The sequence below is a fragment of the Staurois parvus genome, unplaced genomic scaffold, assembly GCF_062004578.1.
Source record: "Staurois parvus isolate SC_StPar_1 unplaced genomic scaffold, SC_StPar_1.0 ptg000160l, whole genome shotgun sequence".
Classification (NCBI taxonomy): domain Eukaryota; kingdom Metazoa; phylum Chordata; class Amphibia; order Anura; family Ranidae; genus Staurois; species Staurois parvus.
Genome location: NW_028317956.1, coordinates 2,135,015 through 2,149,858, shown reverse-complemented (window position 1 = coordinate 2,149,858; position 14,844 = coordinate 2,135,015). Strand labels below are relative to the sequence as shown.

At 42.7% G+C, this 14,844-nt stretch overlaps 1 protein-coding gene across 17 annotated transcripts in view; it reads right to left on the bottom strand.

Moving 5' to 3' along the window:
- Positions 1–9,128: 9,128 nt before the first annotated feature.
- LOC149463075 (cyclin-dependent kinase 11B) overlaps positions 9,129–14,844 on the bottom strand; it is a 74,062-nt gene continuing 68,346 nt past the window's right edge. For all 17 annotated transcript variants that reach the window (XM_089675965.1, XM_089675969.1, XM_089675963.1 and 14 more), the window contains 3 exons: positions 13,362–13,510; positions 12,256–12,445; positions 9,129–9,444 (listed from right to left, as the gene is read on the bottom strand). In XM_089675965.1, the coding sequence (XP_089532091.1) occupies positions 9,352–9,444; positions 12,256–12,445; positions 13,362–13,510 (432 nt within the window). In that variant the 3' untranslated portion in view covers positions 9,129–9,351. The remainder of the gene's footprint in view (positions 9,445–12,255; positions 12,446–13,361; positions 13,511–14,844) is intronic.

Below are 14,844 nucleotides of genomic sequence, written 5' to 3'. Positions count from 1 at the left end.
TTAGGCAGCTTTAAAATGACTGTGATACTCAGCTCCTTCTAGACATTTACTGGTGTGGTTACAAACATGGTGAAGGCAAGAGAATGGTCCAGGAAGACAAGAGAAGAGGTGATTTCTCTTCACAGGAAGGGCAATGGCTATAAGAAGATTGCAAAGATGTTAAACATACCAAGAGACACCTTAGGAAGCATCATTCGCAAATTCAAGGCAAAGGGCACTGTTGAAACGCTACCTGGTCGTGGCAGAAAGAAGATGCTGACTTCGACTGCTGTGCGCTACCTGAAGCGTAGAGTGGAGAGAAGTCCCCGTGTGACTGCTGAGGAACTGAGAAAAGATTTGTCAGATGTGGGTACAGAAGTTTCAGCCCAGACAATAAGACGCACACTGCGTAATGAAGGCCTCCGTGCCAGAACTCCCAGGCGTACCCCCTTGCTGTCTCCAAAGAATAAGAAGAGTCGACTGCAGTATGCCAAAAGCCATGTGGACAAACCACAAAAGTTGTGGGATAGTGTTCTGTGGACTGATGAAACAAAATTAGAACTGTTTGGGCCCATGGATCAACGCTATGTTTGGAGGAGGAAGAACAAGGCCTATGATGAAAAGAACACCTTGCCTACTGTGAAGCATGGTGGAGGGTCAATCATGCTTTGGGGCTGTTTTGCTTCTGCAGGTACAGGGAAGCTTCAGCGTGTGCAAGGTACCATGAATTCTCTTCAGTACCAGGAGATATTGGATGGAAACGTGATGCAGTCCGTCACACACCTGAGGCTTGGGAGACGTTGGACCTTTCAACAGGACAATGATCCCAAGCATACCTCCAAGTCCACTAGAGCATGGTTGCAGAGGAAAGGCTGGAACATTTTGGAGTGGCCATCGCAGTCACCAGACTTAAATCCGATTGAGAACCTCTGGTGGGACTTAAAGAAAGCAGTTGCAGTGCGCAAGCCTAAGAATGTGACTGAACTGGAGGCCTTTGCCCATGAAGAATGGGCGAAGATACCCGTAGATCGCTGCAAGACACTTGTGTCAAGCTATGCTTCACGTTTAAAAGCTGTTATAACTGTAAAAGGATGCTGTACTAAGTACTAAGATTGAATGTCACTTGGGGGTTGAATAAAACTGATAATGCTGTGAGCACAGAAAAGACATTTGTGGTTATTTCATTATAACTGTTATGTTATATTTGTCTGACCTACAAGTGCCTCTTTAATGTAAATGTAAGCAAGATGACTGAATGATCAAAAGCAATGTCAAACTGGCCAAAACACTCAATTTCAGTGGGGGTTGAATAATTTTGGCCACAACTGTATCATCACAACTACTTTGTAAATCCAGGTGAATTATACCTTGTTTTTTTCAGGACAAATTGAGCTTTTATTTGGTGGTAAAAGGTAATGGATTCCTTTTTTTTTTTTTTTTTTTATCATCATCAAAGGAAAACTGGCCAAAATTAGTAAAAAAAATTTATATAATAAATTTCCCAGCTCTTGACTATCACATCAGTACCATATATGTGTATGTTATTTGTACCTGTACTACAGCCCAGAAACAATAGTGTGCATTTTGTTGTTTTTTTTGTTTTACCTAAAGCACACTTACACTGAAACCAATTTAAAAAAAAAAAAAAATAATAAAAATCCTGACCTTTGACCTTGACCCAAACACTAACCTTGCAACTGAACTAACTCAAACCTTGATCTAGGATTTTTTATCAATATTTACTTTTTTTCGCTCTGCAAGGAGAGAGATACAATGTATCTGTCTCCTCCATTCAGAGAGACAAAAAAACAAGGGGGGGGGGGGGGGGGCAGGCTTCACAATGACTGATAACTGGGATAGCCAATCAGAGGCTATTACAGTGAACATGTGACCCGGAATCAGGAGTTCCAGGTCCCAATCGTTAAAATGGGACCCGGAGCTCTCAATGACACCCCTGTCTTTGTGCTGGGAGCCCACTGTGCGGTGTGCTCCCAACACAAACAGTGGTATGCGAATATGCGGCCCTACAGAAAAAAGCCCAGTTCTGTGAGGCCGCATATTTGTGTGACATCAGCATCAAGGGGTTAAAGTTCACGTCTGCTTACATTTTTTGGCCATTTCATAAGGACCGCCATGATGTTTAATACATTTTAACACCCATCTGTTAACTCTGTCAGAACTGACACTAGCTTCACTTTTAGTAAGTATTTTGACTATATAAGTAATACTGAAAAATGGAAATATGTTACTCACCGCATGTGAGGCTCAGTCTTGGGAGTTACTTCCTGTGTCCAGTTCAGGTCTTCTGGTCCACAGTACAGTCTTTTGTTCAGTTTTCCAGTCTCCAGATAATTCTGGGGTTCCAAAACTTCTTCAATTTGTGGATCAGACTGTTAAGTCACAACCAGATATTGAAGTCACAGCACAGCTTCTGGGTCCACCTCACAGGACTGTTGTCATCACTGACTTCTGTTACTGAATCTGAAAATGTACTTCTGGTCACTTGGACGCCACCAATCTGTTGTCATATATCATGCAGGGATGCTAAGTGACGATTATATATTTTTTTGTTGAGGCAAGAGTTCGCTGATATAGAATGACAAACTTCTCTATCCAAGAAATTAACTTTCCTGCAGCAACACAGTTCATCCAGAGAAATAAATTTTTATTCGGCTCCAGAACAGTCCAAAAGATACTTGCAACAGATGACAAAAATCCAGCAAAATATTTGTAAATATTACGACCAACAGCCCTCGTTAATTATTGGATTTAATGCACTATAAATCTACTATGTTACAGACAAATTTTAGAATTTTTACGCAAATATTTTGGTGTCTATGCATATCACAATCTTGCTATTATTTGTAGTGTTTGTAAGTGACTTCTGTAAATACTGATTTAATAATCTCCAGTCCATACTCACACTTATCTTGTTTGTGTTCTTAAAAGAGCTCTGCTTGGCTAAATTTACTCAAAGTAATTAAATCAGTTATTTTTCTAAATTATCTTTATATTTGGAGGCAGTTTTAACTGGCTAAATTAATTGTTCAGGCATTCTCTGGCATAACACTCAGGACTTATGTTTCAACAGTCAAGCCATCAAAGCCAGCAACTGTGAAGCAGGATACCCCGATCCTTGAGACAGCGGTCAGAACAGTCTGGAAGTGCGCATGGATTGTTTTCCAGGAGTTAGGTATTATCCAAGTTCCAAGTAGTTCTGGGCCAAATTGGTGCCCCCAGATTACCTGGAATTCCCTCCATCTTGAGCCTGTGAAGCCAAAGAAGAATCTGTAGAAAATGGAAGGTGTAATACAGCCAGAACTGATCCCATAGGTTCACCAGTGTGTCCACTGCAAAGGCCTTTGGATTACTGATCCTAGCCACAAAACTGTCCACCTTAATGTCGAAAAGGGATGCCAACAGATCTACTTCTAGTATCCCCTAGCAGTGACAGATGTCCCAGAACACCTCAGGATGAAATGACTATTCCCCCGCATCCAGTCGCTGCCTACAAGGAAAGTCTGCCTGCCATTTGTCTACTCTGGAAATCTGAACCGAGGACAATGTTGAAACAGGCCTTTCAACCAAAGCCATAATTGGGTTAGTTTCTCGTCTGTAGCTTTGTCTGACTGAACCCTCTTCAATCACCCGTGAATCTGGTTGGCCCAGCGCCCCAGGGATCAACATTCTCGACCACTGCATCTGTTTGATTGTTTCTGTCCCTAGGACACCTCCCCAGCTTCATAGGCTGGCATCCATTGTGAAAACTGTCCAGGTTAACAGAAGAATTGACATTCCTAGTGACAGGAAATGGCTAGTTAGCCACCAGATTAGGGATATCCTGGCCTTGGGACAGTGCGCCTGAAGGAGCTTGTCTCACGCAACACATTTAGCTTCAGAGGCTTGGAGTGAAATTGCCTCAAATGAGGCCACCACAAGGCCCAGTATCATCATGTAAAATTTAATCACTAGAGACTTTTTGAAGGGCAGGTTCTGGACATGAGCTCAGAGGGCAAAACCAAACCCATTCCTGAGAAAGATCAGGCTTGGGCTGCATCCAAGACTAGGCCCAGGCACTCCAGGCAATGGGTTGGATTTGTAGATCGAAAATCCACCTAATGCACTGAAGAGTCTGTATCATCTGCTGCACATTAGCTTCCAGGGAGGAGGGATCCTTCAAGAGAAGGTTGACCACATATCTGATAATGTGGATTCCCTGACAATTGAGCAGCATGTGGAACAGGGTAAGCACCTTGTTGAAGACCCGAGGGGCTATGGACAGGCCAAAGGGAAGAGCCACAATCTGGAAATACTGCTCACCCACCACAAATCACAAGAACAGCTGCTGCAGGAAAAAAAATGGGACTATGTAAATATGCACCCTTGATGTCTATCAGTGATAGACGTTCCTCTTGCTACAATGATGCAATTACAGACCTAGCCAATTTTATCCGGAACTCTTGGACCTGCAATAAGGTGTTGAGGACCTTCAAGTGTAGGATAGGTGAACACCACTGGGCTTCAGAATGATAAACAGCTTTAATTTAAAGCCCTGAAGTTGTTCCTCCAAGGAAATGTGAACAATCATGCCCGAGAGGCAGGCACGTTTTAGGGCATACAGCAGGGAAACCATAGCAAGTGGAACTCCAGCCTGTACCCCTAGGGTACACATTCTGAACCCATAGATATGAAATGCTCCAGGCAGCTGAAAAAGCCAATAGATGTCCCTTCATTATGAGGGGGAATTGGCACCAGACTTAAAGCGATTCTAAAAGGTAAATTTTTTTTTTGTGGAAAATAACAAACATGTCTATACTTATATGTGCAGTGATTTTGCACAGAGAAGCCTGGAGCCTCCTCTTTTCGGGTCCCCCGCAAGCTCTCCTGGCCCCTCCCTCCTGTCGGTTGCCCCCACAGCAAGCAGCTTGCTATGGGGGCACCTGCTGCTCCATGTGTCCATTCACACACGGAGCCAAGGCTTGGCCTCACCCCTCTCTTGTCATTGGCTGACTGGCTGGCTGTGATTGACAGCAGCGGAAGCCAATGGCTCCTGCTTGCTGTTTCAGCCAATGAGGAGGCAGAGACCCGGGACAGCCGAAGCTGTGATTCACATCGCTGGATCACGATGAGGCTCAGGTAAGTATTGAGGGGGCACTGCTACACACTTTTTATTCTATGCATGGAGGTAAAAAATCTTCTGTCTTTACAACCACTTTAACTAACTTAAATTTCCAGGACTTGCGACGGAGTGGAGAACTTAGCTTTTGAAGCAGAGGTCTGGAAGAGACAAATGGAACTCTTCTGAAACTGGCAGAATTTGCACCTTAGAGTTCTTCTTACTAGAAAATAGTGTTTTTTCCGCTTGTGACTTTTCTAATAAGGTTGTCAAGTGTTAAAAGTTGTTCTCTGTCAAACATAAACCTTTCAAAACATTTCTTACAAACTGTCTCCACAGACCAACTCCACAGCCAAAGGATCAAGTAGATTTGCACTGATATGAGCACCAGGTGAGAAATTTGACAGGAAGTCTGCAAACCACCTACACCAGGGGTAGGCAACCTTTTGAGCATAGTGTGCCAAAACTTCTCACACTTATTCAGGAAAAAAAAAAATGTTTTATAAAGTAAGTGTTATAAACGACCAATTTCTGCACCTTCACCCCTCTGATTAGCCCCAATTCCTGCACCTTCACATATCAAATTAGCCACAATTCCTGCACCTTCATACCTTAGATGATCCCAATTACAGCACCTTCACCCCCCCTGATTGCCCCAATTCCTGCACCTTCACACATCAAATCAGCCACAATTCCTGCACCTTCAAACCTCAGTTCAAACCTCAGGGTCAGCAGGGCAGAAGTCAAGGTCAGCAAGGAAAAGGACAGGGTTAGTGGGGCAGAGGACATGGTGAGTAGGGAAGAGTACAGGGATGAGCAGGATAGAGGATAGAAAACAGGGATCTGCAGAGTCAAGGATGGGGTCAGTGGGGCAGAGGATGAGGTCAAAAGGGGAGAGGACGAGGTCAAAGGGGCTGAGGATGGGGTCAGCTGGACATAGTATGGGGCCAACAGGGCATAGAACGTGGTCAGCGGGGCATAGGAAAGGAGCCAATGATACATAGAACAGGGTTGGCGGGGCAGAGGACAAGGTCAGCGAGGAAGAGAACAGGATGAGCAGGGAAGAGAACAGGATGAGCAGGAAAGAGAACAGGATGAGCAGGAAAGAGAACAGGGGTCTGCAGGGTCAAAGATGGGGTCAGTGGGGCATAGGATGGGGTCAATGGGGCATAGGATGGGATCAGCGGGATACAGGTCAGTAGTGCAGAGAACAGAGTCAACGGGGAGGATGAGGTGAAAAGGGCTTAGGATGGGGACAACAGGGCAGAGGGTGGATTCAGCAGGGCATATGTTGGCGTCAGCAGAGCAAGGGACGGGGTCAGAAGAGCATAGGATGGGGTAGTAGGGCAGAGCATAGAGTAAGGAGGGGAAAGCAGGGTGACCAGGGCAGAGGATGGGGTGAATGCTGGCAGGGCACTCATCAAAGCTGTTCCTCCCCATAATGCACACAGTTGTATTATTTTACAGACACAACCCCAATCTTCCCAGTGTGTTGTTGGCTGTTGCACCTGTGTTCCAATCTGAGGGTTTCACACGTCAGAAATGCAACAGCCAGCAACACACAGTGAAATAAAGCAGAACTACAAGGCGTGGATACTGAAATCCAAATATCTTGAGGTAGTTTTGAGTCCAGTGCAAAAGGCAACTTTAAAGGCCAGTTCCACATCATCCATGTGGAGGGGTCTGGGACTGATATGCAAGCTGCAATCATATTGCCAGTGGCTTTGATGCAGCTGGCAGGATGGAGGGGGTATCTGTGTGTGAAGAGCAAAGCATTGTATTCAATCTTCCAGTAATGTCAAAATTACTTGCCAGAAACCTTCTCTTAGTAACCAGATCTCCATAACATAAGGACATTGGCAAAAACTAAGGATTGGAGGGTGTGGTTGGGGTTATATGGGCTGTTCTAACAACTCTGTTTGCCAGTGTCCTCATGTGAAGGTGGTGCATATATCCCATGTTAGAAACGGTAATTGAAAGTAAAAGCAAAAGACATTTCATTAATTTAAAGTAGAACTATAGGCAAAACTTTGAGTAAGGAAGGGTTATAACAGATCATTTTTTTGCCATCGGTTCCCCATTGTGGAGATTTCACTTCACTTTCTGTCCCATAACCAAACAGGAAGTGAGAGGAAATTCCTTGGGGATCCCCCAGATCACCAGAACTAGTGTCCCTCTATTACTTTTTGGGGACAACCCAAAATTTGGGATTTTCTTTATTTTCACTTTCAATAATGATAAACAGGACAAATAGGGTGAATCTACCTAACAGGGGCATGGACCGCAATAAAAACTGACAGGCATTCAAATTCCTTTCCACTCTGTCGGGAAAAAAAAAAAAATGTTTTGCCTTTATTTATACTTTAGAGGATTTCATATCAGCATGTAGATCTGCATGCTGATGTGTTTTATTTTTTTGTGAAAAGAGGGAAAGATCCGATTTAATTGCGCATTCCACAGTTATGCAAAATGAGCAACATACACTCACCGGCCACTGTTAGGTACACCTGCTCATTTGCTTGGTAACACAAATTGCTAATCAACCAATCACATGGCAGCAACTGCATTTAGGCATCTAGATCTGGTGAAGATTACTTGAAGTTCAAACCGAGTATCAGAATGGGGAAGAAAGGAGATTTAAGTGACTTTGAACGTGGCATGGTCGTTGGTGCAAGATGGGCTGGTCTGAGTATTTCAAACACTGCTGCTCTACTGGGATTTTCACACACAACCATCTCTAGGGTTTACAAAGAATGGTCCAAAAAAGAAAAATATCCAGTTAGCGGCAGTTGTGTGTACGAAATGCCTTGTTGATGTCAGAAGTCAGAGGAGAATGGGCAGACTGATTCGAGATAACAGTAACTCAAATAACCACTCATTACAACCAAGGTATGCAGAATACCATCTCTGAATGCACAACATGTAGAACCTTGAAGTAGATGGGCTACAGCAGCAGAAGACCACACCAGGTAGCAAGGTGTACCTAATAAAGTGGCCGGTGAGTGTATATTTGCTACTATACAATATGTCTGACAAAGGGCCACTGGCATTGACTTTTTGGGCAATTTGCGATCGCGCTGTCAAAATTTTGATGTAGACGTATCCCAGCATGAAATACGGGTACCAGGTACGCCCAGCTGATAGTGCGGAGACCACGTGTGTGTGAGTACAGAGGGCAGGAGGCAGAAGGGGATCCAGGAAGGCTGGGTGTCAGGCAAGTGAAAATGGTGGACGAAGCCAGGGTCGGTGTACGGGTAGTCAGGCATAGAATACACGTAATCCAAGGCAAACCAGGGAAGGTGCTCAGACATCTCTGGGTGCACTGAGCATAGCTATAAAGAGGAAAAGGGGGCACACTTTATGTCTGGAGGAAAAAGATTTAATCTTCAAATATCGCAAGGCTTTTTCACAGTAAGAGCTGTGAAAATGTGGAATAGACTCCCTCAATAACTGGTTCTGGCCAGCTCAGTAGGTTGCTTTAAAAAGGCCTGGATTCTTTCCTAAATGCACATATTATAACTAGATACTAACATTTATAGGTAAAGTTGATCCAGGGAATATCAGATTGTCTCTTGGGGGGGATCAGAAAGGAAATTTTTCTCCTGCTGGAGAAAATGTGATCATGTTTTGCTGGTGAGTTTTTTACTTTCCTTTGGATCAGCTGGGGGCATATGATTGTATATATAGGATTGCATACAATTTTGAATACTTTTTCTTTCCTTTTATTGGTTGAACTAGATGGACTTGTGTCTTTTTTCAGCCAGACTAACTATGAGCAGGCTGGGAGGCAGGCCAGGAAGTGACGCCCACAGGTGAAAACAGAAGCCAGCAGCACGTGAATGGGATCACAGGTCTAACAGAACAATTGCAGCAAGGAGGTAAAAATTTCACAAACAGAAAAAAGCAAGCTTGACCATGACACCTAAAGGGTAGAAAAAGACACAAGTATGACCAGACCTGTGCCACAGGTACTTGAAAATAACATCCGCAGCTAAAACTGAAAACAATTAAAACGTAAGCAGCAAAACACAGATTATACCAATAAAAATTGCATTTTAATTCTACAAATATACAAGTGTGAAAAATAAATAAGACTCCATGTCTTTGCTTAAGTCTCATCTTCCCACTTTGGAAAGCAACAGTCTGCATTTTTGTGGGTTAGGTGCAGTATGTAAATTGTTCATCTGTACTAAAAGTTTAACAACTGCCCATAACTCTTTCTTTAAGGAAAAACAGTTCTGTTCACTGTGCCAAATTCAAAACTTGAGGCTGAAGCCGGGCCCAGCAGCTGATGCTCCCTGGTTGGTGGTGGTCAAGTGAAAGCCGGTGTCTTTGAGATCATCATCACCCTAGAAAGAGAAAACAAAAGGATAAAATCTGAGAAAGGGGGCAGCATACACTACATGGAGACTTTGTATGAAGAGGAGGACCAATCAGCTTTGAATATGATGGGCACCAGCCCATACTGCTCAGGGAAAACAAAAAATGTGGTTGTTAACAAATGAATACAGTGCTCTTTAATCTTCCTACTGCCGCTTGTGAAGTACTAAGGTGAGGCAGTAATGTGGTGTGAACCACATGCAATACCATCCATGAGCTTCATCTTATAGAAACGATCTAGGCAGCTGTAAAGCCTCTAGACCTGTCTCTGCATGTCATGTATGGGTTATCAATATCATATGCAATCTTAGTGATAATTATTCACAATCTCTCCATTATGTATGCATGTACAGTATAGGTTGTCAGATTTTGTTATTGTGCTTAAAGTTGCCATTTTTCCTCAATAATAAAAGAAAAGTTTTTAAAATAAAAATTAGGCAAACACATTATGATATCCATTCATGGCTACACTCTATGACTTGTCTGTGAACTTCTAGTGAAATTGTAATAAAAACTTGTAATGACAAGGCTGAACCATGATGTAGCAAGGGAATAAAGCTGCAAGAACGTTTTACTCCTAATCCTAATTATCTTTTCTCTTTCCTGGAGAAAAGAAACGTCTGGATTAAACATCTGGATTTGATTACCCATGGGTCCAGGCTTTCAGTGTGCACACATATGTCTCCTCCATTTCAACAAGAAAAAAAATAAAGCTGTATCTAAAGTTTGCTTTTTTTTTTCTTTAAAATAACAAACATGTCATACTTACCTGCTCTGTGCAATGGTTTTGTACAGAGCAGCCCGGATCCTCCTCTTCGCAGGTCAGCGCTTCTGGTCTCTCCTCCTTGCCGAGTGCTCCCAGAGCAAGCTCTTGCTTTGAGGGAATTCTTGCATGCCTGCTCCTGAGCACTTTGTGTGTCTATGGGACAAACAGAGCGTGACTTTGTCCTGTCTGCTCCTTACTGGCTATGACAGAGTAGTGGCAGCCAATGGTTCCCGCTGCTGTGTCTCAGCCAATGATGAAAGAGTGACCCAGTAGAGCCCCTGCTTTGGCAGCCAATGGTTCCCGCTGCTGTGTCTCAGCCAATGATGAAAGAGTGACCCAGTAGAGCCCCTGCTTTCGTATAAATGTTTGGATCGAGATCGGGCTCAGGTAGGTATAAGGTGGCTGTACCCTGAAGGTTTTATTTACCGTTATGCCTAGAATGCAAGGTGTGGGGACTGAAAGTAAAAAACCTTCAGCCTTTCATATGACTGACAAAAGTAGAGTTATTTGTTAAAAAAAAAAAAAAAAATTAATATAAAAAGGGAAGGGAACACTGTCCTATTAGTTCTGTCAAAATATTCTTGGCTTAGGTCAGATCCAGCATCCATTGAACTGCACAATACCCTCTGTGGGTCTTACTATCCACGACATTGCTCAAATAGCAAACACCTTCATATTAGCAGAAAGTTGCATTTCCACACAGATTCCGTTTTACCACATCAAATATTTGTATTCATAGCTTTACTTCCTTTACATAGATCATTCAGATAACAATATACCCAGGTGAGAAGCCCCAAAAGGAAGCAGTCACTCTCATTTTTGGCTTGCATACCAGTTCCAGGGCAGTGACACCACTTGCAATGAAGCTGAATATGTACTGCTTATGATGTAATATGTAGCCTAGGAGTCTAAGGCGCGTTGAATGAAAAAAAAAAAAAAAAAAAAAAAAGTCGAGTGTGTGGATGGGGAATCACTCTCACTGAGGTATTGTATTCTGACAGTGTAGAGACTTCCCTGCACTCAGAATACACTGATCAGCACTGCAGGCTATAGCCAATGGAGCAGATTGTGTGGAAATGTTCCATCAGGTTGGTTACACAGAAGTAAATTGGTGGCCTGCCCATACATCTTCCGTTCCCGGCTTAAGTACCACCCAGACTATTTATAACTGATGAGGGTTTGCAGCATTAATATGGTTTTAACCTTTTTCTTTTCCCTTTCTCAAGGAAAATGATGCAGTCAGAGACCTCTCTGTTCTGTTTTGCATGCACTCAGACTCATTGTCATACAGTAAACAGGGTGCTCACAGACACCCAGCTGCCCAGGGTTTAGCTTCTGGAGAGCTTCATTGTTCCTGGGGTTACTTAGCAACTGCATGGCTTTAGGCACACAAAGAGGAAGAATCTTTGCAAGGCACCAGAATAATCCAGTAAAGTAGAAAAGTAGTAGAAATAATTATATTATTATTATCAGTAGAAATTATAGGAGAAGAAGTATGGAAAACGTTACTGAACATTGTTTTCCTTCAGAATGGAAATGTTCTGTCACTGCAAGGTTCAGCTCCTATGGGCAAAAGGAAAATCAAGTGGCAGATTTCACCTTACAGTACTTACTTGACGAAGACTGAGACTGAGGTTTTCCATAAGCCAGTAAAACTTACACAGTCATTGCACTTTATGCTACAGTGGCTAAGCGGTTAGCACACCTGCCTTGCAGCACTGGGATTCTCAGAATCCTGACCAGGACAGTATCTGCATGGAGTTTGGACATTTCCTCCAGATACTCTGGTTTCCTCCCACTTTCCAAAGACATGCTGGTAGGGTAACTGACTTCTGTCTAAATGGCTCTAGTATATACATGCATGTGAGACAGGGACCTTAGGCTAATCTCCTTGAGGGTAGGCACTGATGTGAATTATTAATATGTAAAGTGCAATGTAAATTGACGGTGCTATATAACCGCTGTATAAAAATAAAGTAAGCCTCCATGTTTGAATAATAATAGGTGAACTCACCAATTGGCTGTAGCCCAGACCGCCTTCTGGAGGACGAGGACTTGTGCCACGTTTCACCCTCTGCTGTTCGCTCTTTGCTGGCCATGTTGGGAACACAGAGGGATCGATTGGCAGGGGAGTTTCCCGGAAATATTCATGCTTGAGCCCATCTTCTGCATTAATTCTCTTGGCCGGGCAGTAAGTCAGGAACCTGTAGGAACAAAAAGTAAAAGCAAACTTGTCTATGGAAGCTAAAACAGAACTGCCATGCACATAAAATAACTGAGCAGAACTATGCAAGGTGACAAAGAAATATGAAATAAAATCTAATGTCTTCTATATTAAAGTTTTTTTTTTAAAAAGTGAAACAGTGCGCAAAAAAAGCTGTTAATGACATTGAAGAGAAATATGGAGGCTACCATTACTGAGCTCCCCTCATCAAATTTCTAGTTACCTGTCATGCTGACTCTGAAAGTATTACCGTTAGTGAATCAGCCAAACAGCCAATCAGATAGCATTTCCAGAAGGTTAGCGATGACAGTCCACAATTCTCTCAGTTTTATGTTAAAAGTAAACATTTTAGTACAGGTTAACTTTAAAGTGTTTCTAAACCCAGCCCCCTGCATTCACTACATCTGGTCTTCCACAGTACACAGAACATGGAAGTGCAATTATTTTAGTAAATATAAACTGCTAAATACCTTTTCTCATCAGCAGTTATATCAGTCTTTTGACTTCAGGAGAGCGCTGGTTAAAGCATGTAGGAGGAGTTTTCTTTCTGCTATAGGAGGATGTAAAACCCCTGACCTTCTGTCTGGACAGTGCTGACTGGCCCTGTGCTGATCACATGCACTCTCCCAAGAAAAAAAAAAATGTCTCTAGTAATACACACTAAACTGAGCATATGTATGTGGCTACGGGTTCAGTCTGTTCTATCAGTTGAACATCTGAACAAGAGGAGGGGCAGAGAAAACAGGATTTAATGGCCTTTTTACACAATGCAGAGGATTAACCCTTTAGGTTCCACAGTGAGTATAACAAGCATGCTTTACTGCATATACAGACTGATTTTACTGTTGTGGGTTTAGCAACAATTTAAGGCAAACATGAAAAATCTCTCAACATACTTGTTCATGAGGTCAAATCCTTGGTCGGAGAGGAGAGCTCCAAACCTCTTCCGTAGGTTGTTGTATGGGTAATCTGCAAAGGTCATTTTCTTGACTGCAGGGAGTTCATTGTAACCTGGCCAGATCTTTTCACTAGGTGTCCCCAGATCCTGAAGCCAAAGAAACAAGTTTTATGCGGACTGTGCAATTTGCCTGCTCACACTGGAGAACCACTTTATTAATTTATTCACAAAATACATTTAAAAAAAGAGCAAGCTCAATATGATCAAATGGGGAATTTTTAAAGCCAGTTGCCTTGGCATTATGCATATCAAATATTTTAAATTACGGTTTAAAAGTTTTTTTGGTTTAAACATATTTCATAAATAAGCAAACAAATATCAAACCTGGATTTCCAAATTCTTTTTTATTGACTCTTTAAAACAAACCTGATGGGTAACATCAGCTCTGTAAGCATCCCTGGTGCCTGAAAGATGCCAACATCCAAGTTATGGGTCAGGATTTTGACCCCAGCCATTCCTCACCCTTAAATGTATTTCCACTTTTGCAGCCAAATTGGGATAACATCTTTATATATGTTACATATCCCCATTCACATAGTGTAAGTTAAAAGAAAAATAATTGCAAATGACCTATTTTGGATGCTATATTCTGAAACCCCCAGCACTTTAAAATTCCTCTAGATCTCTATGTTCATGAGGGGGCTGGGCAGTTGTGTTTGCCATAACTGACCCTGCTTATCTTGTGCTGACACATTTTCATTATCAGTTTTAACTAGATTTGAACACTGTCTGTCCGAACAAAGAGTTAAAAGGATAAGTTCACATTTTGACATAAAAAAAAAGAAAAAAAAAAGAAAAAAAAAGTAAATGCACATTTTTTTGCAGGTGAAGAAATGTGCATGTAATATTTTTTATTGCAGGAGCCTGTAAAGCATTGCACCAGCGATCAGCAGATTGCTGGTGCCATGCAGGTCTCCTGCAGACCTGTCAGTATATATGCTTGACCGTATGGGATGTTGTGGGCAAGCAGATATACTGACAGGAAGAATCAATGAACTACCATGGTGCTACACAGCGCTGTGGCAGTCCACTGAGAACTACAAGCTGACAACTGCTAAGGCTGTGGGGACCTTTAGTTGATTCATTCACAGAACTCCATGAATGAATGATAGAGCCGTTGGGGGGGGGGGGGGGGGGTTGGGGAATAGGGCAGCGGCTGCCGCACTAGGAACATGTTCCACCTTAAGAATACACTGATCAGCTCTCACAGCCATTGGCTGCAAGCACTGATTGCATGCAGATTTTACAGCATGCCCATTCAATAAAAGTTGGTCATTAGGCCACCTTCTGTTGGACAGGCTGCTGTACACACAAGACGAATGTTGGCCAGTTTCTGTGGAACTGGCCAATATCAGCCGATATTTGGCCGTGTGTACCAGCCTGAACTCTCACACTGTTGAAAAATCCTGGCAGTCAGCCAT